This window comes from Nilaparvata lugens, chromosome 9 (genome assembly GCF_014356525.2).
Source record: "Nilaparvata lugens isolate BPH chromosome 9, ASM1435652v1, whole genome shotgun sequence".
Lineage (NCBI taxonomy): Eukaryota > Metazoa > Arthropoda > Insecta > Hemiptera > Delphacidae > Nilaparvata > Nilaparvata lugens.
The window spans coordinates 45254761-45277914 of NC_052512.1; the positions used below are offsets into that span (position 1 = coordinate 45254761).

General features: G+C 35.0%; 1 protein-coding gene across 1 annotated transcript in view; it reads left to right on the forward strand.

The window, feature by feature from the left end:
- The window catches only part of LOC111056517 (nuclear cap-binding protein subunit 1), a gene marked incomplete at its 3' end in the record, with an annotated part of 106158 nt that overhangs the window by 45063 nt on the left and 37941 nt on the right, over positions 1 to 23154 (forward strand). Inside the window, 2 exon segments of the mRNA XM_039435984.1 lie at positions 257 to 394; positions 6265 to 6368. Of these exon segments, the coding sequence (XP_039291918.1) occupies positions 257 to 394; positions 6265 to 6368 (242 nt within the window).

Here is a 23154-nt window from a genome sequence, read left to right on the forward strand (position 1 = left end):
TCTTTCGGTGCAGCAAACTGTCACTTTGCGCACTAGTTGCACAAATAACTATTGACAAATTATCACGTCAGAACTACTGGACTGATTAACTTGAAATTTTGCATATAGATTCTTAATCAATCGAGGATTCTTATAGGCCTATTTTGAATTCTTCTAGATTTCATTACGTAAAGTTTTAAGAAAGACCCTTGCGAAGCACGGGTTACCTGCTAGTTTGTATATAACGTATAGAAATATGTTTGTTTTTTTTTTGTAGGTTTGTGACGTGGTTCTCGTACCATTTGAGCAATTTCCAGTTTCGTTGGAGCTGGGAAGACTGGGAGAGTTGTCTTGCTCTAGACTCTGAACATCCCAGGCCCAAATTCATCAAGGAAGTCCTAATGAAAGCTATGAGGTGAGACGCCATTTTCTTAATACATTACATGAAAGAAAAATCTAAATCTCAAAGAGGTTTACAGTTCGGGTGCTGTAGCTTTGCCTATCGGCGGAGGAATATTGCCTATCGGCGGAGGAATATTGCCTATCGGCGGAGGAATATTGCCTATCGGCGGAGGGCCACTAGACTACAATATTACCCAAACAAAAACATACAACAATTTTGAAAATGTATCTTTTCACAAGCAACAGATGCTCTTTTGTATCTTCTCATAAGCAACGCGTTGCATCCGAAAAGATACACAAGCAGCCATTGTCACCTTCGACCATTAATATAATAGACACGGCTTCCCAATACTTCCACAATAAATTGGGCAGAAGCAAACATAAACAGCCGTATGACGTCACATGAAGGAGCAAAATGGCTGGATATTCTTGTACGGTATAGGCACGCTATCATATTTTTGTATTTTAATCAATTACCAGATGGTGATTTCTTTAAAAAATGGTGAGAAGTTGCTGTGCATATAACTGCACGGAGAGTGATAAAAAAGGAAGTGGGATTTCTTTTCACAGGTAAGTAATTATCTAAGTTACATTCTTTTCAAATTAGGCTCAAGTTATCATTCAATAAGTCAATGTTAATGAAGAATTCAAACGTGAATTTGCTTGTTGTCCTTGTATAAAAAGGTATTTCAATGCCTGCAGCCGATTTACAGATTCTAAATTTTATCATTTGATTTTGCATACAAAAATATTAATATAATGTTTAATGAGTCCATTCACGGTAGCTAGGTTACAACTGCTTTGTTTACAATGTGAAATTCTTAGGTAACTAAATCTTGGATAATTTACCCTAATCGGATAATTATTATATTATGAAGAAGCTAATAATTTAGAGCTATAATGCATTGAATTTTGAAAAGAAAAACAAGCATGCAAGTTGATCAGATTCCATCTACAAAGAGCTAATAATAGGTTCCTTGGATAGGTTTCAATTATTAACTTTATCATTATTGATTCTCTTGAACAGGCTCAAGATTATGTTATTGATTGTGTGCATAACATACAATAATTCCTGAATTTTCAATAAGTCTATTCATACTTGTTCATAGATTCAAGAAGCAAGCTATTATCGGCTTGATAAAGCCCTGAAATAAATTTCAATACAACATAATCTGTTTAAATACGTTTACTAGGCAATATAAACATAGACTTTACGTATGCAATTATATGAATAAATAATGGATAAATTAACTTCCATAATTAATTTTTCAAGTAGAATAATAGGCTAAATCAGTTCAAATTCTGATTCAGAAGCTATGAAAGTGCTCATTTAGCATAGGCTGATTATGGCGTGTAGTTCGGAGGCTCTCTCATGTGACGTCACACACCCAATTCATGTTTGCTTCAGCGACTACGCTCAAGCCGTGTCTATTATATTAATGGTCGAAGATTGTCACGGTAGTCGTCCACTGGAACCGTATTCAACCGATCCGTTCGGCCGTTGGATCGGACGAATCTGCCGGCCGTTAATTCGGCCGAATATGGTCGTCCATTGGAACCGTTTACGTCAGTCTAGTTCAGTAGTTGCCTGAACTATTGAATAAATATATTGAATTGAATGAAAAAGACTAAGGCCCAGTTGTACAAAAGCCGGTTAAATTTTAACCGTGATTAATTTCAAGAGAACCAATCAGAGAAGGTCTTTGTGATAAGACGGCTTCTCTTATTGGTTCTCGTGGATTTAATCACGATTAAAATTTAACCGGCTTTTGTGCAACCGGCACTAAGAAATTGTCAAAAAACCACTGATTTATTGATAATTAGAAAGACAGGTTTCGGTTATTACACCATTGTCAATCTCTGATAAACTGAGATTGACAATGGTGTAATAACCGAAACCGGTCTTTCTAATTATCAATAAATCAGTGGTTTTCTGACAATTTCTTAATCTTTTCCATTCAATATGAATAATTACCACAATATCAACTTCTCAACTAAACAAAAAGTAAAAATATTGAATTAACTACTACTAGTAGTTCTGTGAACAGTAGACCTCACGCAGTATTCTCATCCACAAGTACCTGATTGAAACTATAAACCTTATGGAAATACAGCAATAGACTGGCTTCTCCACACATCTATGTAATCACTTGGCAGCTGATTTATGATGAATAATTGTATAGTATGATTTTTACTCTAATATTGGCGTATGAAGGAGGCTCCTTTTTCCTTCTATATTATCCTTGAAATGCAAAATTTCCAAAAACCTTGTATATACGTCGACGCCCAATTAAAAAAGGAACATACCTGTCAAATTTCATGAAAATCTATTACGCGTTTCGCCGTAAATGCGCAACTTGCCCTATTACCATAGGTAATGAAAGTATTGCTTTCCGAAAAAAATTAAGGTACCTCAATTTCAAGTTTTCTGTACGTTTTAAGGTCCTCTGAGTCCATGATTTTTGGGTGTGTGGGTGTGTGTGTGTATGTCTGTGAACACTATAACTCCATTCCTAATAAACCGATTGACTTGACATTTTAAACTTAAGGTCCTTATATCATGAGGATCCGATAATAAGGATTTCAATAAAATTCAATTCAAGATGGCGGATAATTACTAAAAAACCATGTTTTTCACGGTTTTCTTGAAAACGGCTTCAACGATTTTCTTCAAATTTATACCATGGATAGCTAGCTATTCATAAGCCCTATCAACTGACATGAGTCTCATTTTTGGGAAAATTGCAGGAGCTCCGTAATATTCTTGAGAAAAATGGCACATAATTACTAAAAAACCATGTTTTTCACGATTTTCTCAAAAATGACTTGACTGATTTTTTCAAATAAATTCATACTCTGTATAGTTATTTATCAGCTCTATCAACTGGCTTGAGTCTTTCCTGGGAAACTAATGGGGGGTCCACCCTATCTTTGAGAAATGGACTTTGTAACCTCCTTCTCGTGCATGAGGTAGGTAAGTAGAGCAGTTTATAAAAACAACACAGTCATAGTCGAGATATTTCATCTGTAGAACAGCTGTTTTGACGACTTTTAAAATACATCGAATTTAAAAATTTACACAAAGGAAAAAGTACTCTGAAAACAATTATATATACACATAAACAGTAGTCTGATCGTAGTTTCAGATATGTTGCCACCAATCGTCATTATGTTATTTCCCTAAATTATTCTCGTTTAAGAATGAGGCTTACAGTTCAATAAGCAAGGAAAGTTGTGTGAGTGTACCACACCAGATTTTTAGGGTAGCCGTCCACTGGAACCGTATTCAACCGATCCGTTCGGCCGTTGGATCGGACGAATCTGCCGGCCGTTAATTCGGCCGAATATGGTCGTCCATTGGAACCGTTCATGTCAATCTAGTTCAGTAGTTGGCTGAACTATTTAATATTGAATAAATATTGAATTAACTACTATCATAGCCACCATAGTTTTTCATAAACAATGATTATATGGGGATTTTGAAAATTGAATAAACAGATATCCACTTAATTCATTGACCGAGTGAAGTGAGGTCTAAGATTCAAGTCGACGGTTTGGCATTTCTCTTAATGTTTAAATGTTTATATGTTGCGCATTTACGGCGAAACGCGGTAATATATTTTCATGCAATTTGACAGGTATGTTCCTTTCTTATAGTCGGCCAAGCGAAAATGGATCCCCTCAAGGCCACTGCAATGTTGCCACTCTTGTCCACCCCTCGCTCGACCAGTCTATATACATTGACTATATTTCTACACCCTGAACATCGCTCTTTCCTTCTCATACCTTCCCTCTTCCTCTTCTCCGTCACTACCTGTCACAAATTCTTTTGAGCACGTCAGGTACAAAAGTTCTATTGTGTCATTCTTTGAAGTTAGAACAATAACATCCCCCGTTATCTCCTCCCTTCAGCCGCTATATTCTTTAACATCATGAAATGAAGGAAATAATATTGTTATGTATAATGTATAACTCTTTCTTGAGTCATGACATCAATAAATCCAATTTTATAATGATGATTAGATTTTTCTTTATAAATGCAACTATTTATAAACTGAGCTATTACTTCATAAAGGTTACTTGAAGACTTTTATAATAATCAATTGGAAGTGGAGTGATGTAATTTTATTTATTTTAGCCAATATTCTTGTAGTGCCCACTTCACTCTGCATTTTTCAGTTTGCATGAATTCTCATTTGATTCCCATCACACTTCATCCAGGCTTTGGACTGGCTGAAAGTACTTGTACAATCAGGCGTGTACAGCTGTTGAAAGTTATATGTATTATAAATATATAGTATAAAAGCATTATGTACAATACATTTGTAAAACTGTGAACTATATTGTCCTCGTCATAGTCAACAATCCAGAGAAGGCAAACAATACTCCCCACAATAACAATACTTCACTATCACACCCTCTCTCACACACACATTCACTTTCTCTCTTACTAGCCACCCTTAGTACAAAGTGGCAACAGTGTTGGTAGAGACGGGTGGTGGTGTCAAGAGCAAGCTTCGACCTTGAAGGACCCATTTTCGTTTGGCCAACTATAATTGCGCGTCGACGTATATACAAGGTTTTTGGAAATTTTGCATTTCAAGGATAATATAAAAGGAAAAAGGAGCCTCCTTCATACGCCACTCTTAGAGTAAAAATCAGACTATAGAATTATTCATCATAAATCAGCTGACAAGTGATTACACAGATGTGTGGAGAAGCGAGTGAGTCTATTGCTGTATTTCCATAAGGTCTATAGTTTCAATCAGGTACTTGTGGATGAGAATACTGCGTGAGGTCCACTGTTCACAGAACTACTAGTAGTCAAGTGACCCTCCGGCGACAGGCAAAGCTACAGGATCCGGACTGTAAAAAAGTGAACCATATTCATCAAGGCCTAAACAAATTGACATTATAATAATAATATTGAGCGACCTGGATAGCTCATGTCTGGTGTATAATTATCTAATATAATCCTCATGTTTATTATTGTCTAGCAGATAACCCATGCTCCGTAATGGTCCAATTAAAAACGACCTACTGAAACCATCCTCAGTAAGTTAAAAATCTTTATGCAAAATTCCAAGTTAATCAGTTGAGTAGTTGAGACGTGATGATGCGTCATTCGTGAATTTCCTATCCCCTACATGTATAAGCCAGTTTTTTCCTTTATCATATTTTTTGTGTAAGAGTTTATCAGAGATTGACAATGGTGTAACAACCGAAACCGGTCTTTCTAATTATCAATAAATCTGTGGTTTTCGACAACTTCTTAGTCTTTTGACGTGACAACGTCTTATAAATTGGTTTGCCGGGAGACACTTCAAGAAACTGCGTTACTTTCCCACTTTATGCGCTCACAATGAGAGCGAGTGAGAGCGTTCGTTTCGGTTCACGGTCGTCTGGAAAGAGCACGAATAGGAGCAGTGGCGAGCAACGCACACAGCAGCAAACCCGAAGGCATTCACCTGGAGAGAGAGTGAAACGGAGCAGTCAACCTGCGCAGGCGCCGCAAGCAATCTCCTGCGACTGCGCCACTAATTCAAAATGTCAATTCAATGGTTGTCTCTCTCGCTCTTAGGTGGGCGCGGGCTAACCATGCCCGAGTGGAAGGGACGCGTGCCTCTCACTCACTCTCATTGTGAGTTATTATTTCATCCTTCTTCCTACTATACGAATGAATATTCACATTAAAGTTATTCTACCACTCAAGTCGTTGTCACGTAAAACTTTCGCCCGTATACCAACTTTACAGGCAACCATGCAATATTTTTATTTAACCTTTATTATATTATAGATTATTATTTCAAATATAATTATTATTTCTTTATTTTATCCAGTTTCTGTTGGTATTTTAAACTGTTTTTTTTTTTAATTTTCTAGATTGTCTTATCACCAGAGAATGAAAGATATAATGCCGGCCAGTTTTGAAGCAATGGTACCAGCCAAGCCTGAGCCCCATTTCAAATATGCAGCTAAGAATGCAGGTGAGTACTATATTGATTGATTGATTCATTCTTTATTGATTGATTCATTCTTTATTGGTTGATTCATTCCTTATTGATTGACTCATTCTATATTGATTGATTGATTGATTTATTCTTTATTGATTCATACAATAAGTACATCATCAAAATGATAGAGAGAGTAAAGAATAAGGCAACCTTGTGCTATTCCTCTCCCAAATTTAGATAAGGTTACACATAGTCCGAGATAGGTCAAGTCTTCTAGTTGTTCACTTCACAACATTTTTAGTCCTTAATTATTTTCACCAAAGTAGATTTTTAAATTTAGATGCTTCAAAAACAAACATATATCTAGTATCTATTCAATTATAGCATAGAGAAAAGATAGCATAAGAAGATATGCCATGGTTTGTAGAATTCATTCAAAGCATGGAAGTTGTGTATCAAATGTGAAGTGTTGTGTTTCAAATTGAGATGATACTGTATCATTTGATACCATAGAGAAAAGATAGCATAAGAAGATATGCCATGGTTTGTAGAATTCATTCAAAGTATGGAAGTTGTGTATCAAATGTGAAGTGTTGTGTTTCAAATTGAGATGATACTGTATCATTAGATACCATAGAGAAAAGATAGCATAAGAAGATATGCCATGGTTTGTAGAATTCATTCAAAGTATGGAAGTTGTGTATCAAATGTGAAGTGTTGTGTTTCAAATTGAGATGATACTGTATCATTTGATACCATAGAGAAAAGATAGCATAGGAAGATATGCCATGGTTTGTAGAATTCATTCAAAGTATGGAAGTTGTGTAGCAAATGTGAAGTGTTGTGTTTCAAGTTGAGATGATACTGTATCATTTGATACCATAGAGAAAAGATAGCATAAGAAGATATGCCATGGTTTGTAGAATTCATTCAAAGTATGGAAGTTGTGTATCAAATGTGAAGTGTTGTGTTTCAAATTGAAATGATACTGTATCATTTGATACCATAGAGAAAAGATAGCATAAGAAGATATGCCATGGTTTGTAGAATTCATTCAAAGTATGGAAGTTGTGTATCAAATGTGAAGTGTTGTGTTTCAAATTGAAATGATACTGTATCATTTGATACCATAGAGAAAAGATAGCATAAGAAGATATGCCATGGTTTGTAGAATTCATTCAAAGTATGGAAGTTGTGTAGCAAATGTGAAGTGTTGTGTTTCAAGTTGAGATGATACTGTATCATTTGATACCATAGAGAAAAGATAGCATAAGAAGATATGCCATGGTTTGTAGAATTCATTCAAAGTATGGAAGTTGTGTATCAAATGTGAAGTGTTGTGTTTCAAATTGAAATGATACTGTATCATTTGATACCATAGAGAAAAGATAGCATAAGAAGATATGCCATGGTTTGTAGAATTCATTCAAAGTATGGAAGTTGTGTATCAAATGTGAAGTGTTGTGTTTCAAATTGAAATGATACTGTATCATTTGATACCATAGAGAAAAGATAGCATAAGAAGATATGCCATGGTTTGTAGAATTCATTCAAAGTATGGAAGTTGTGTATCAAATGTGAAGTGTTGTGTTTCAAATTGAAATGATACTGTATCATTTGATACCATAGAGAAAAGATAGCATAAGAAGATATGCCATGGTTTGTAGAATTCATTCAAAGTATGGAAGTTGTGTATCAAATGTGAAGTGTTGTGTTTCAAATTGAAATGATACTGTATCATTTGATACCATAGAGAAAAGATAGCATAAGAAGATGCCATGGTTTGTAGAATTCATTCAAAGTATGGAAGTTGTGTATCAATGTGAAGTGTTGTGTTTCAAATTGAAATGATACTGTATCATTTGATACCATAGAGAAAAGATAGCATAAGAAGATATGCCATGGTTTGTAGAATTCATTCAAAGTATGGAAGTTGTGTATCAAATGTGAAGTGTTGTGTTTCAAATTGAGATGATACTGTATCATTTGATACCATAGAGAAAAGATAGCATAAGAAGATATGCCATGGTTTGTAGAATTCATTCAAAGTATGGAAGTTGTGTATCAAATGTGAAGTGTTGTGTTTCAAGTTGAGATGATACTGTATCATATTGTGGTGATACTGTATCATTTGATACCATAGAGAAAAGATAGCATAAGAAGATAATATGCTATGGTAAAGGTATGTTCAGACCAAGCTATTTTACTCTGCAGAGCAAAAGAGCAATATCTGAACGTCCGCAGAGTTTGTGTTCACACCAAAAGCATCTGCGTCTGTCTCTGTCAGAGCTATTATTGCTCTCTTCTCACTCTTGATTCCAAAATTGTTAATTATTACATTTATTTTCCTTTTTACTTTCCTTGCCCTATTACCATAGGTAAGGAAAGTATTGCTTTCCGAAAAAAATTAAAGTACCCCAATTTCTAAATTTCTATACGTTTCAAGGTCCCCTGAGTCCAAAAAACTGGTTTTTGGGTATTGGTCTGTATGTGTGTGTGTGTGTGTGTGTGTGTGTGGTGTGTGTGTGTGGTGTGTGTGTGTGTGTGTGTGTGTGGTGTGTGTGTGTGTGTATGTCTGTGAACACGATAACTCCATTCCTAATTAACCGATTGACTTGAAATTTTAAACTTAAGGTCCTTATACCATGAGGATCCGACAATAAGAAATTCAATAAAATTCAATTCAAGATGGCGGAAAAAATGGCGGATAATTATTAAAAAATCATGTTTTTCACGTTTTTCTCGAAAACGGCTCTAACGATTTTCTTCAAATTTATACCATGGATAGCTATTTATAAGCCCTATCAACTGGCATGAGTCTCATTTCTGGGAAAATTTCAGGAGTTCCGTAATATTGTTGACAAAAATGGCGGATAATGACTAAAAAACCATGTTTTTCACGGTTTTCTCGAAAACGGCTCTAACGATTTTCTTCAAATTTATACCATGGATAGCTATTCATAAGCCCTATCAACTGACATGAGTCTCATTTCTGAGAAAATTACAGGAGCTCCGTAATATTCTTGAGAAAAATGGCGGATGATTATTAAAAAAACATGTTTTTCACGATTTTCTCAAAAATGACTCGACCGATTTTTTTCAAATTCATACCCTGTATAGTTATATATCAGCTCTATCAACTGGCATGAGTCTTTTTCCTGGGAAACTAATGGGGGGTCCATCCCATCCTTGAGAAATGAACTTTGTAACCTCCTTCTCGTGCATAAGGTAGGTAGGTAGAGCAGTTTATAAAAAGAACACAGTCATAGGCAAGATATTTCATCTGTAGAACAGCTGTTTTGACGACTTTTAAAAAAGCATGAATTTCACAATTTACACAAAGGGAAAAGTTCTCTGAAAACAATAATTATATATACACATATTATACAGTAGTCTGATTGTAGTTTCAAATAATATGTTGCCGCCGATCATCATTATGTTATTCCCCTAAATTATTCTCGTTTAAGAACGGGGCTTACAGTTCAATGAGCAAGGAAAGTTTTGTGAGTGTATAGGTGCGTACAGACTGTCGCTCTGCTCCGCAACCGAACGTCACTCCAGCAGAGCGATTGATGATCGACCGGGGAGCAACAGTGGTTCGACCGGGGAACGCGAGAAGATCTAACATCTTCCATAACGTTCATGATGGGTGCGTGGGCGGTGCGACTGTAGTTCGATGGTGGTACGAGGGCGGTACGAGGGAGGAGCGTGCTCGGTGCGGGTTGGAAGAACGTATATGTGTACGCAGCTTAACATTTATTTTCTTTTTTTTTTCTTTGAGAAAACGCGAGCCAAATTATCTATTTCAAGGCGCTGAATCCGAATCTGAAATTAGAATTCTCCTATCTCCATTTTCACGTGATTTATGTTTTTAATGAGAGATCTTTATCGAAAACGTCCGCTCGAATGCCTGGAGAAAATCGCTTCCAGAGCTATTCGAAAACATCCGCATGCGCGCAGAGGTTTCTTATAACGTCGGCTGGCAGATACACAGATGTCTTTTCTGTAAGTGTGTAATTCTGAATTATTAAATAAATAAAATAAAAATAAATAAATGTCGGTGTGAACCCACATTGCTTACGCTGGCGACAGATCGTTTCAGATCCATCCATCCACAGACTTTGCAGAGCTGCAGATTTTGGTCTGAACATTACTTAAAGGTCGTTTAAGCCAATAGGCCTACCTTCCTTTATAATTGACCGAGCGAAGTGAGGTCTAAGATTCAAGTCGACGGTTTGGTATTTCTCTTAATGTTTAAATGTTTATTATGTTGCGCATTTACGGCGAAACGCGGTAATAGATTTTCATGAAATTTGACAGGTATGTTCCTTTTTTAATTGAGATTCGACTTATATAAAAGGTTTTTGGAAATTTTGCATTTCAAGGATAATATAAAAGGAAAAAGGAGCCTCCTTCATACGCCGATATTAGAGTAAAAATCGGCCTATAGAATTATTCATCATAAATCAGCTTACAAGTGATTACACAGATGTGTGGAGAAGCCAGTCTATTGCTGTATTTCCATAAGCTCTATAGTTTCAATCAGGTACTTGTGGATGAGAATACTGCGTGAGGTCTACTGTTCACAGAACTACTAGTATAAAAGAAAAAAGGAGCCTCCTTCATACGCCAATATTAGATTAAAAATCGGACTATAGAATTATTCATCATAAATCAGCTGACAAGTGATTACACAGATGTGTGGAGAAGCCAGTCTATTGCTGTATTTCCATAAGCTCTATAGTTTCAATCAGGTACTTGTGGATGAGAATACTGCGTGAGGTCTACTGTTCACAGAACTACTAGTATAAAAGAAAAAAGGAGCCTCCTTCATACGCCAATATTAGAGTAAAAATCGGACTATAGAATTATTCATCATAAATCAGCTGCCAAGTGATTACACAGATGTGTGGAGAAGCCAGTCTATTGCTGTATTTCCATAAGGTCTATAGTTTCAATCAGGTACTTGTGGATGTGAATACTGCGTGAGATCAACTGTTCACAGAAATACTAGTATCATCTCTTTTTACTATCAATCTATCCGAATTAAAATTTTTTGTTTTATTCTAATCTATATTCTCAGATTGTGATTTGGTGTAGAAAATTGAAATGAACATAACCTATGTATAATATTTGAAACTAAATTAGGAAATTGAAAAATTCTTGGACAATAGCCTGTTTTTCCTTTTCCGATCATTGTTTGTTTGTGCTAACCTAATGAATAAATAAATATACATAGAACATAGGTGTAGATGGAAAATAAAAACACACTAAAATATTGTCAAATATAAAGAAAATTCCGTGACATTTGAAATGAATATTTTCTAGTCTTCGATGTTTTTTTAATGTTTTTTCTTTTCTAATAACATGATTTTAATATTATAACATTGTTTGTAGAATCTATTCAAAGTTTGGAAGTTTTGTATTTACTATCTTTTATCCTACAAGATATGGTGTCCACAAAATAACTTACAACCTTAACAATTAATTTTTTTCAATTGTATGAATTTAGGGCTACTTATATATATATATATATTTATAAAATAGAACTATAGGACGCTTTTTGAAATTAATAAAATAATAGATTAAATATACAAATTATAACATATAGGCCCAGTTGAACAACAGCCGTTTAAATTTAACCGTGATTAATCCCTAATCCCACGAGAACCAATCAGAGAAGGCCTTTTTGATAAAACGGCTTGGTTAGTGTGAATGTGTGAGTGATTGGTTGCTAATTTTTCTTTCTTTCTTCTTTTTCTCTTTTTCTACTTCTCTATAAATTCATAAATTATTAGATGCTGCTGGCAGACGTAGAGTTTTGTACTCTCAGCAAGCAGTATTTCTCTATCCAAATTCACAAATTATTCCTGATTTAGAATGTTCCAATTCTCGTCTGAAGTTATTGTTTAATAAATTAGAGTTTTATGTACTTTATAATATAACTTATAACTCTAATATTGTTAAGGTGTATGATTTTTTTCTCATAATTTTTAAATATTGTAAATTGGATTGAATAAAATTTGAATTTGAAATTCTCGTGGAATATTAATCACGATTAAAATTTAACCGGCTGTTGTGCAACTGGCACATAGTTTTATTAATTGAAAAAAGGCTACTATAATTCTATTTTACAAATTAACAATTAATATTTACAAGTTTTACAAGTAACGTTCGGATAGATCTATAGTGTGATCCACGTTATAAAGACGGTGAGAATGATCTAGCGGCATTGTTGGCAGTTGTCTCTAGGCAGCACAAGCTACTATAGATTTTATGTTATTATCAAAAATGTCTTTCAGAAGATGAATGCATTGCTTTTGAATAGTGATCTATTGATTGATTCACCGTCTTTTTGTCTATTTGAAAAATATATTTTCTTGAGGAATAAAATATGAGTGATTATTTCAAACAATAATGAACATGCCTATAGTGAGGTCCACGTTATAATGGCAGTGTTTGATTAGCGATGGTATTGCTATCCTTGTCTATCATTCAACAAAGCGGATATCTCTTTCTCCCTTTTCTCTGTTGCCAGATCGTCTTTTAACAATGTAGAATTAATAGTTAGTTATCAAAATATTTAATCCTAATTATGAGATTATTAAAAATATAATTTATTATTTTAAACGAGAATGAACATTTAATATTATGTCAATAAACCTGTATCTTTGGTAGAGAGTTAGTGGGGAGGATATTTTTAATATTGTTTCCTTAGAATGGACATTGATATGTCCAAAGCTCCGCCAATTTATGTAGATGCATAACAATATAATTATCCATAGTTATTGTATTACAAATTACTTTTTCATATCATATACTTTCAATAATTATTTTCTTAGTCTATATTATGTAAATTCATCTATAATTTTGCTGTATTGTAAGCTATTGTATATAAGTGTATAAGCCAGTATATATTGTAATCTACATAAATAAAGTACTCAATCAATCAATCAATCAGCTACCGTCTATAGAAGGCATTGACAAGACAGAGGATCGGCAACGTTGTTCTTCTATCTTTCTCCTCACTGCCATTATAACGTAGACTATAGCTGTTAACCCTGTTGTCAATATTTGCTGTAGCAGAAATCTTCAGGGTGATTTACAGCATTTAATTGGGATTTCCGTTTAATAATAATTAATCATTAACTAGCATTTGAACATTTCTAATTTATTTCCATCTGTACAATTACAACAGTTTGAACTAATGACTATTTGACTTTATCACCTTTCTCCTTCTCTCTTTACTTGCTTCTGTAGCACTGTCTTTGTCTAAACTCAAACCAGTATTTGCTGTTGTCGAGGATAGTAAACTACCATAATTGAATATCCCCTCTTCATCTACTGTTTCTCCTTCCTCTTCTTCTTCATCATCTTCTTCTTCTTCTCCTTCTTCTTTGTCATCTTCGTATAAATCGTAATCTACTGTTGTGTTGAACACTGTTGACTCAAAATCTAGATATGTCCCATCTCCATTCCTAACTCTCAAAATGCTGCCCTGTGATTGGCTGTTATTGAAAAGGTCAAAGCTAAGTGTGGCCAATAGGCTGGCGAGATTCTTGCGTGCTGTTTCCAGGTCTTGGGGTGTTATCTCTCGACTCCCTTGGTCTTCGTTGAATGTTGTGGATTCTGTTTCAACTTGTTTCGATGTTATTGCAACTTGTCTCGGTGTTAGTTCAACTTGTTTCAATGTTGGTTCAACTTGTTTTGATTTTATTCCAACTTGTTCCAGTGTTGATTTAACTTGTTTCTGTGTTGGTTCAACTAGTTTCAATGTTGGTTCAACTTGTTTTGATTCTATTCCAACTTGTTCCAGTGTTGATTCAACTTGTTGTGGTGTTGGTTCAACTTGTTTCAATGTTGGTTCAACTTGTTTTGATTTTATTCCAACTTGTTCCAGTGTTGATTCAACTTGTTTCGGTGTTATTGCAACTTGTTCGAATATCTCTTGACTTTCTTCGTCTTTGTTGAAAGTTGTTGAGTCTGGTTTCAATGTTGGTTCAACCTGTTGTGATGGTGTTGCAACTTGTTCCGATGCTATTTCAACTTGTTGCTTTGTAGTTTCAGTCTTCAAAGTAGTTTTTAGATCTGCTCGTGCATTTCTTGAAGGGTGTGATGTAGTTTCAGGCGATCCCGATGTTGTTTTAACTGCTTCTGTTGTGGTTTCAACTGGTTCCAATGCTGTTCCAATCTTTTCTGATGTTGTTTCTGCTATCAATGTAGTTTTCTGTAATCTATCTGTTCCTGATGCTGTTTCAGCAAGTTCTGATCTTGTTTCAACCATTTCTGATGTTTCAACTGGTTCTGATCTTGTTTGAACCGGTTGTGATGTTGTTCCATCACCTTCCAATGTTGTTTCAACTGGTTCTGATGTTGTTTCGGTCTCTTCCAATCTCATTTCAGCTTTTAATGTAGTTTGTAACTCTGCCCGTCCATTTCTTGTAGGTTTTGATGTTGTTTCAACATTTTCTGATGTTGTTGATTGTATAACTTGTGAATTTTCCTGTGATTGTGATGTCAAAGGTTCCTGATCTAAAGTTGCAGATATTTCAGTTGTTGGAGTATCAATTTTATCAGTATTTATCATGGTTTGAGTACTGTCTTCAAGACTATCTATAGGGAGTGTGCTTGTGCCAAAAACTTCTTCAGTTTTCAATGTGTTTTGGTTTGATGTTGTAGTTCCTTTCAGTATGTTTTCATTGTTTGTTGTTTGAGATAGTCTGCTCCTAGTGTTACGCAATTGGTACATTCTAGTTGTCAATGATGCTGTATTGTCCCAATTTGTTGATACTGTATCAGTTTCAGCTCTCTCCTGGCGTTGCAGAGTGGCAACATTCTGTTGCAAGTTTATTGTGTTTTCTGTATCTTGATGAGCTTCCTTCATCAACAAAATGGCTGGATTCAATCTGATACTCAATTCATATGAATCTGTGGATGGTGAAATTGTTGAATCAGTGATTTCATCTTGCTGATCTTCTCTTGAAATATCTGAAAACATTTGTGAGGAACTTGAAGTGATTCCAGTCCCCTGATTCTCCCTTGAAGTATCTGAAAACATTGAAGATGAACTAGACATCATTTCATTCATTGGTGATTTGTCATGTAAATCATTAGCTGGTGTTGTTGCCTGTTTTAATGTGTCTCCAAACATTGTAAACAAGTCTCCATCTTTGTTTTTGTCATCTTTGATGTGCTGTTTCGTTTCCTCCTGATTTATTAGTGGCTCATCATCTAAAAACTTCCCCATCCTGTCCTCTGCACTTGAGTTTGAAATATTATCGTCAAATAAATCAAATATCTGGGAAAGATTGCTTTTTTGGACCTCTGGGCCAGATAAATTTGACATTTTCTCATTGAATAAATCAAATATTTGTGAATAATTTTTTATCTGGTCCTTCCCTCCACTTGAGCTCAACACCTTTTTATCAAATAAATCAAATATCTGGGAAGGATTACTTTTTCGGTCCTCTTTGAGGCTGGATATCTGTGGTGGTTTTTGTATCCGGCTAGGTGGACCAGTATAATTCAGCATCTTGTCATCAAATAGGTCTAAAGGACTAGAATTGAACATCTTGTCATCAAATAAATCTACAGGATGTTCAGCATTCAACAAGGCCAGCATGTGTTCAGCCTGTGACCGACTTATTATTGGCTGAGAATCAGTTGCTGTTCCCTCATTGGTTAATTGATCCAGGACTCCTGGGCCAATCACAGCATTTTCTGTTGTTACATCTATATCTTTAGTTGTACCTTCTTCATGCAACCTTCCTCCTAATATATTATTTTTAGAATTTTCCTTTGCCATAATTATATCTATAGTTGTACTCTGTTCATTTGACCCTCCATCTAATACATCAATTTCTGAATTTCCTCTTGTTGTCAATCTTTTTAAATCTGTAGATATAGTAGTAGCAGCATCATTGTTACTCTCAAATAAACTGCTATCTATAGGACTAACCTGTCTTCTGGTAGCTTCAGTGGTATCTTTTTTTATTATATGTCTCATCTGTTTAGCATTGCTTGATGACATCATTTGCTTATCCAGTGTCTGATCAGTTTCATTCGATGAAATTTTATTGTTGTTGTTGTTGCTGCTGCTGCTGCTGTTGTTGATTTTGTTTTCAGTGTTTGTATTTATGTTGTTGTTATCCTTGGTATTTACATTGTTGTTTCCATTATCATTGTTTTTGTCTTTGTTCCCATCATTATTGTTATTATTTTTGTTGTTTATATTGTTTCCATTATTATTGTTGGTTGTTGAAATAGTAGCAAAACTTTCACCAGATGATTGAATTTCAGTAGTTGACTTTATTGGAGTACCACTAGTTGTAACCACTGTTATTTCCTCCACATCAATGTGTGTTGTTTCTCGCCGTGTGGTGGTAGTACTCGTTGTTGAACTTGGAACAGTTCCTGAACTGTCACCGTTCTTTGGAACGGTTCCTGAACTCGAATTTGGAACAGTTCCTGAACTGTCACCATTCTGTTTTGAGTTGTGCAGCACTGGTATGTTGTTGGAAACGGTTACTGATATGAATGGTATGATGGGGGTTGGTGACTGAAGGGTTTCTGGGAAACTGTGGATGACAATTACTTCTTTGTCACGGTTATTGAAGGGATCGGGAACGGTTGCTTCTTTGTCACGTTCCTGTTGGGTGTAGAAGGGATCAACTATTACATCTTTGTCATGGTTGTAGTAGGGATCTGGTTCAGAATAGATGGTGTACTGTTTGGAAGGCCGGAACCTTGGTGACAAATGGCGCCCGAGATAGGACCTTGGTGTTGTCACAATGGTGTTATGAAATGTAGGTGGTGTACTTTGGTGTCCGAGGTGGGTCTTTGGTGATAAATGGCGCCCGAGGTAGGACTTTGGTGTTGTCACAATGGTGTTGTGGGGTGTTGGTGGTGTACTGTGATGTAAATGACCAGTAATTGGAAGGAAACCATTGTACTTTTGATGGTTGATGAATTCTCGGTCAGCGCTTGATCCAAAGTTGTAGAGTTTCTGAGCATCTGTAACAGATTACATTAGTGGTTTTTTACATGCAATATACCCTAATGTAGGCCAATTATAGATTTACTTTTAGGGCCGGTTTCCAAGCTTGAGATTCGTTTTCATCTATTGGATAGAGTAAACAATACAGGAGTCAAAAAATAAAAAATAGGCTATTGCCCAAAACTTCTTCAATTTTGTAATTTTGTCTTAAATTGTCCAAATACGATGTAGGTTAAGTCAATTTCAATTTATACACTAAACCATCAATCTGAATATTATACAAATCAGAATAAAACAATTTTTTAAATTTAGATAGATTAATAATAGAACTTAATTTAGCTACAGTAAGTTCTAGACTTCAAAAAGCTGTAGTTTTAGTTTTTATGGCAATCTTTATTTTCTCATTTCTATAACTGAAAACGTTTTTCCTTGGTGGAATGAAACATTCCTTAATAATTAAAAATAGCTGAAACTTTACACTATTTTCTCTTTATTTCATCTTGTGTTCAATTTTCTAGTTTTTCGAAATTTAAATTCGACTGTTGACTATGACTACATCCCATTTTGGAAAGCCAATTTTCTGATTCCAGCTTTATAAAGTCCAGTACTTAGCTCAATCCTGAGCTCAAAAACCGTCCCTTAATACAAGCTAAAATAATATGATAATCACCCAGTTTATTGGTGTAGCGTTTCCGTGGTTCAATTGAAACTTCAAGTGGAGGAGATTGGTTGAAGTCTGCTTTTGAAATGCTAACTTTGCCTGTGGAAGCATTGTAAAGAAGTTTCTTCCCAGCTGTTGGAAATTTGAAAGGTTTCAATAGACGCCTTTCACTGTTATCATGTCCTGCCTGTAATTTAAAATGAGAATATTGTTTAGACACATTGAAATTCAAACAGAAATCTGATAATTTGAAGGCAACTGGAACATAACAATATAACACACGTTATTGAGATGATACTGTATCATGTGTGGTGATACTGTATCATGTGTGGTGATACTGTATCATTTATGTGATATGCCTTGGTGTTGGACCGTTATGTTGCAAATGTGAGTGTTAACTGAAGCCGATAGTCCTAGTAAATCTGATAGTCTAGTAATCTGATAATTTGAAGGCAACTGGAACACAACAATATAACACACGTTATTGAGATGATACTGTATCATATTGTGTTGATACTGTATCATGTGTGGTGATACTGTATCATGTGTAGTGATATGCCATGGTGTTGGACCGTTATGTTGCAAATGTGAGTGTTAACTGAAGCCGATAGTCCTAGTAGTTGTTTTTGGTGAAGCTATGTGACGCTGGTAGTCTCTCATACTGTGCCCTTCTTACACTCTTACACTCCCAACAACACACTAATAATAGACAGTGTATAGGGTGTCTATGTTGCAAATGTGAGTGTTAACTGAAGCCGATAGTCCTAGTAGTTGTTTTTGGTGAAGCTATGTGACGCTGGTAGTCTCTCATACTGTGCCCTTCTTACACTCTTACACTCCCAACAACACACTAATAATAGACAGTGTATAGGGTGTCTATGTTGCAAATGTGAGTGTTAACTGAAGCCGATAGTCCTAGTAGTTGATTTTGGTGAAGCTATGTGACACTGGTAGTCTCTCATACTGTGCCCTTCTTACACTCTTACACTCCCAACAACACACTAATAATAGACAGTAGTCGACAGTAATCGGAGAAGGAAGACATGAACAATCTATACCTTGGATTACCTTTTCTCTATGGTATATCATCATAAATGATACAGTATCACGACATGTGATGCAGTATCACCACAATATGATACAGTATCTTCTCAACTTGATACACATTACCATAATTTGATACAAAACTTCCAAACTTTGAATGAATTCTACAAACCATGGCATATCTTCTTATGCTATCTTTTCTCCATATTGGTACATCTCTGGAAGTGGTGTTATGTTCAACTAGCAGGTAACCCGTGCTCCGCAAGGGTCTATTTTAAAACTTGACGTAATGAAATCTTGAAGAATTGAAAATAGGTCTATAACCATCCTCGGTTAATCAAGAATCTATATGCAAAATTCAAGTTAATCAGTTGAGTAGTTGAGACGTGATGATGCGTCAAACATAATGTTCCTTTCCTGTACGTGTATAAGCCAGTTCTTTCTTTTATTATAGTATAGATGATGAATAAATCTTGAAGAACTGAAAATAGGCCTATAGCCATAAGAATCTATATGCTTAGAATCTATATGCAAAATTTCAAGATAATCAGTTGAGACGTGATGATGCGTCAAACATAGTTTTCCTATCCTGTACGTGTATAAGCTAGTTCTTTCTTTTATTATAGTATAGATGATGAATAAATCTTGAAGAACTGAAAATAGGCCTATAGTCATAAGAATCTATATGCAAAATTTCAAGATAATCAGTGAGACGTGATGATGCGTCAAACATAGTTTTCCTATCCTGTACGTGTATAAGCTAGTTCTTTCATTATTATAGTATAGATGATGAATAAATTATTGACCGAGCGAAGTGAGTTCCAAGATTCAAGTCGACGGTTTTTGCATTTCTCTTTATGTTTATATGTTGCGCATTTATGGCGAAACGCGGTAATAGATTATCATGAAATTTGACAGGTATGTTCCTTTTAAATTGCGCGTCGACGTATATACAAGGTTTTTGAAAATTTTACATTTCAAGGATAATATGAAAGGAAAAAGGAGCCTCCTTCATACGCCAATATTAGAGTAAAAATCAGACTATAGAATTATTCATCATAAATCAGCTGTCGAGGAAATTATAAATTGCATGCAATGACCGATGCAATTCAATATCTCAATGTAACTTAATGAAAAAACAGTTGTTGTGTGGACTATTAATTGCATGCCTCATTGAATGCAATTTTTATGAATTATTTAATGAACTATTGATTGCATGCAATTGATAGCTTGAAGTAGCATAGTATTTTATCCCGACTTTTCTCTGCTTTCAACTCGGTAAGCTTTTGATGGCAGTAGCATATTATAGCTGTTTACATCAAATTATTAGCATTGTCGATACAACAACCCAAACAGCCATTAGTCGACAGTAATCGGAGAAGGAAGACATGAACAATCTATACCTTGGCTTACCTTTTCTCTATGGTATATCATCATAAATGATACAGTATCACGACATGTGATGCAGTATCACCACAATATGATACAGTATCTTCTCAACTTGATACACATTACCATAATTTGATACAAAACTTCCAAACTTTGAATGAATTCTACAAACCATGGCATATCTTCTTATGCTATCTTTTCTCCATATTGGTACATCTCTGGAAGTGGTGTTATGTTCAACTAGCAGGTAACCCGTGCTCCGCAAGGGTCTATTTTAAAACTTGACGTAATGAAATCTTGAAGAATTGAAAATAGGTCTATAACCATCCTCGGTTAATCAAGAATCTATATGCAAAATTTCAAGTTAATCAGTTGAGTAGTTGAGACGTGATGATGCGTCAAACATAATGTTCCTTTCCTGTACGTGTATAAGCCAGTTCTTTCTTTTATTATAGTATAGATGATGAATAAATCTTGAAGAACTGAAAATAGGCCTATAGCCATAAGAATCTCTATGCTTAGAATCTATATGCAAAATTTCAAGTTAATCAGTTGAGTAGTTGAGACGTGATGATGCGTCAAACATAGTTTTCCTATCCTGTACGTGTATAAGCTAGTTCTTTCTTTTATTATAGTATAGATGATGAATAAATCTTGAAGAACTGAAAATAGGCCTATAGTCATAAGAATCTATATGCAAAATTTCAAGATAATCAGTTGAGACGTGATGATGCGTCAAACATAGTTTTCCTATCCTGTACGTGTATAAGCTAGTTCTTTCATTTATTATAGTATAGATGATGAATAAATTATTGACCGAGCGAAGTGAGTTCCAAGATTCAAGTCGACGGTTTTTGCATTTCTCTTTATGTTTATATGTTGCGCATTTATGGCGAAACGCGGTAATAGATTTTCATGAAATTTGACAGGTATGTTCCTTTTAATTGCGCGTCGACGTATATACAAGGTTTTGAAAATTTTACATTTCAAGGATAATATGAAAGGAAAAAGGAGCCTCCTTCATACGCCATATTAGAGTAAAAATCAGACTATAGAATTATTCATCATAAATCAGCTGTCGAGGAAATTATAATTGCATGCAATGACCGATGCAATTCAATATCTCAATGTAACTTAATGAAAAAACAGTTGTTGTGTGGACTATTAATTGCATGCCTCATTGAATGCAATTTTTATGAATTATTAATGAACTATTGATTGCATGCAATTGATAGCTTGAAGTAGCATAGTATTTTATCCCGACTTTTCTCTGCTTTCAACTCGGTAAGCTTTTGATGGCAGTAGCATATTATAGCTGTTTACATCAAATTATTAGCATTGTCGATACAACACCCAAACAGCCATTAGTCGTTTATACACCGATATCTCGCCGACACGACAGGACAGGACAGAATTTACTCTGATAAACAGTATTAGAGGAGACTGTGGTTTATAACTGCGCAAGGACTACTGTTCACAGAACTACTAGTAGTTCTGTGAACAGTAGACCTCACGCAGTATTCTCAACCACAAGTACCTGATTGAAACTATAAACCTTATGGAAATACAGCAATAGACTGGCTTCTCCACACATCTGTGTAATCACTTGGCAGCTGATTTATGATGAATAATTGTATAGTCTGATTTTTACTCTAATATTGGCGTATGAAGGAGGCTCCTTTTTCCTTCTATATTATCCTTGAAATGCAGAATTTCCAAAAACCTTGTATATACGTCGACGCGCAATTAAGAAAGGAACATACCTGTCAAATTTCATGAAAATCTATTACCGCGTTTCGCCGTAAATGCGCAACTTGCCCTATTACCATAGGTAATGAATAAATCTTGAAGAACTGAAAATAGGCCTATAGCCATAAGAATCTCTATGCTTAGAATCTATATGCAAAATTTCAAGTTAATCAGTTGAGACGTGATGATGCGTCAAACATAGTTTTCCTATCCTGTACGTGTATAAGCTAGTTCTTTCTTTTATTATAGTATAGATGATGAATAAATCTTGAAGAACTGAAAATAGGCCTATAGTCATAAGAATCTATATGCAAAATTTCAAGATAATCAGTTGAGACGTGATGATGCGTCAAACATAGTTTTCCTATCCTGTACGTGTATAAGCTAGTTCTTTCATTATTATAGTATAGATGATGAATAAATTATTGACCGAGCGAAGTGAGTTCCAAGATTCAAGTCGACGGTTTTTGCATTTCTCTTTATGTTTATATGTTGCGCATTTATGGCGAAACGCGGTAATAGATTTTCATGAAATTTGACAGGTATGTTCCTTTTAAATTGCGCGTCGACGTATATACAAGGTTTTTGAAAATTTTACATTTCAAGGATAATATGAAAGGAAAAAGGAGCCTCCTTCATACGCCAATATTAGAGTAAAAATCAGACTATAGAATTATTCATCATAAATCAGCTGTCGAGGAAATTATAAATTGCATGCAATGACCGATGCAATTCAATATCTCAATGTAACTTAATGAAAAAACAGTTGTTGTGTGGACTATTAATTGCATGCCTCATTGAATGCAATTTTTATGAATTATTTAATGAACTATTGATTGCATGCAATTGATAGCTTGAAGTAGCATAGTATTTTATCCCGACTTTTCTCTGCTTTCAACTCGGTAAGCTTTTGATGGCAGTAGCATATTATAGCTGTTTACATCAAATTATTAGCATTGTCGATACAACAACCCAAACAG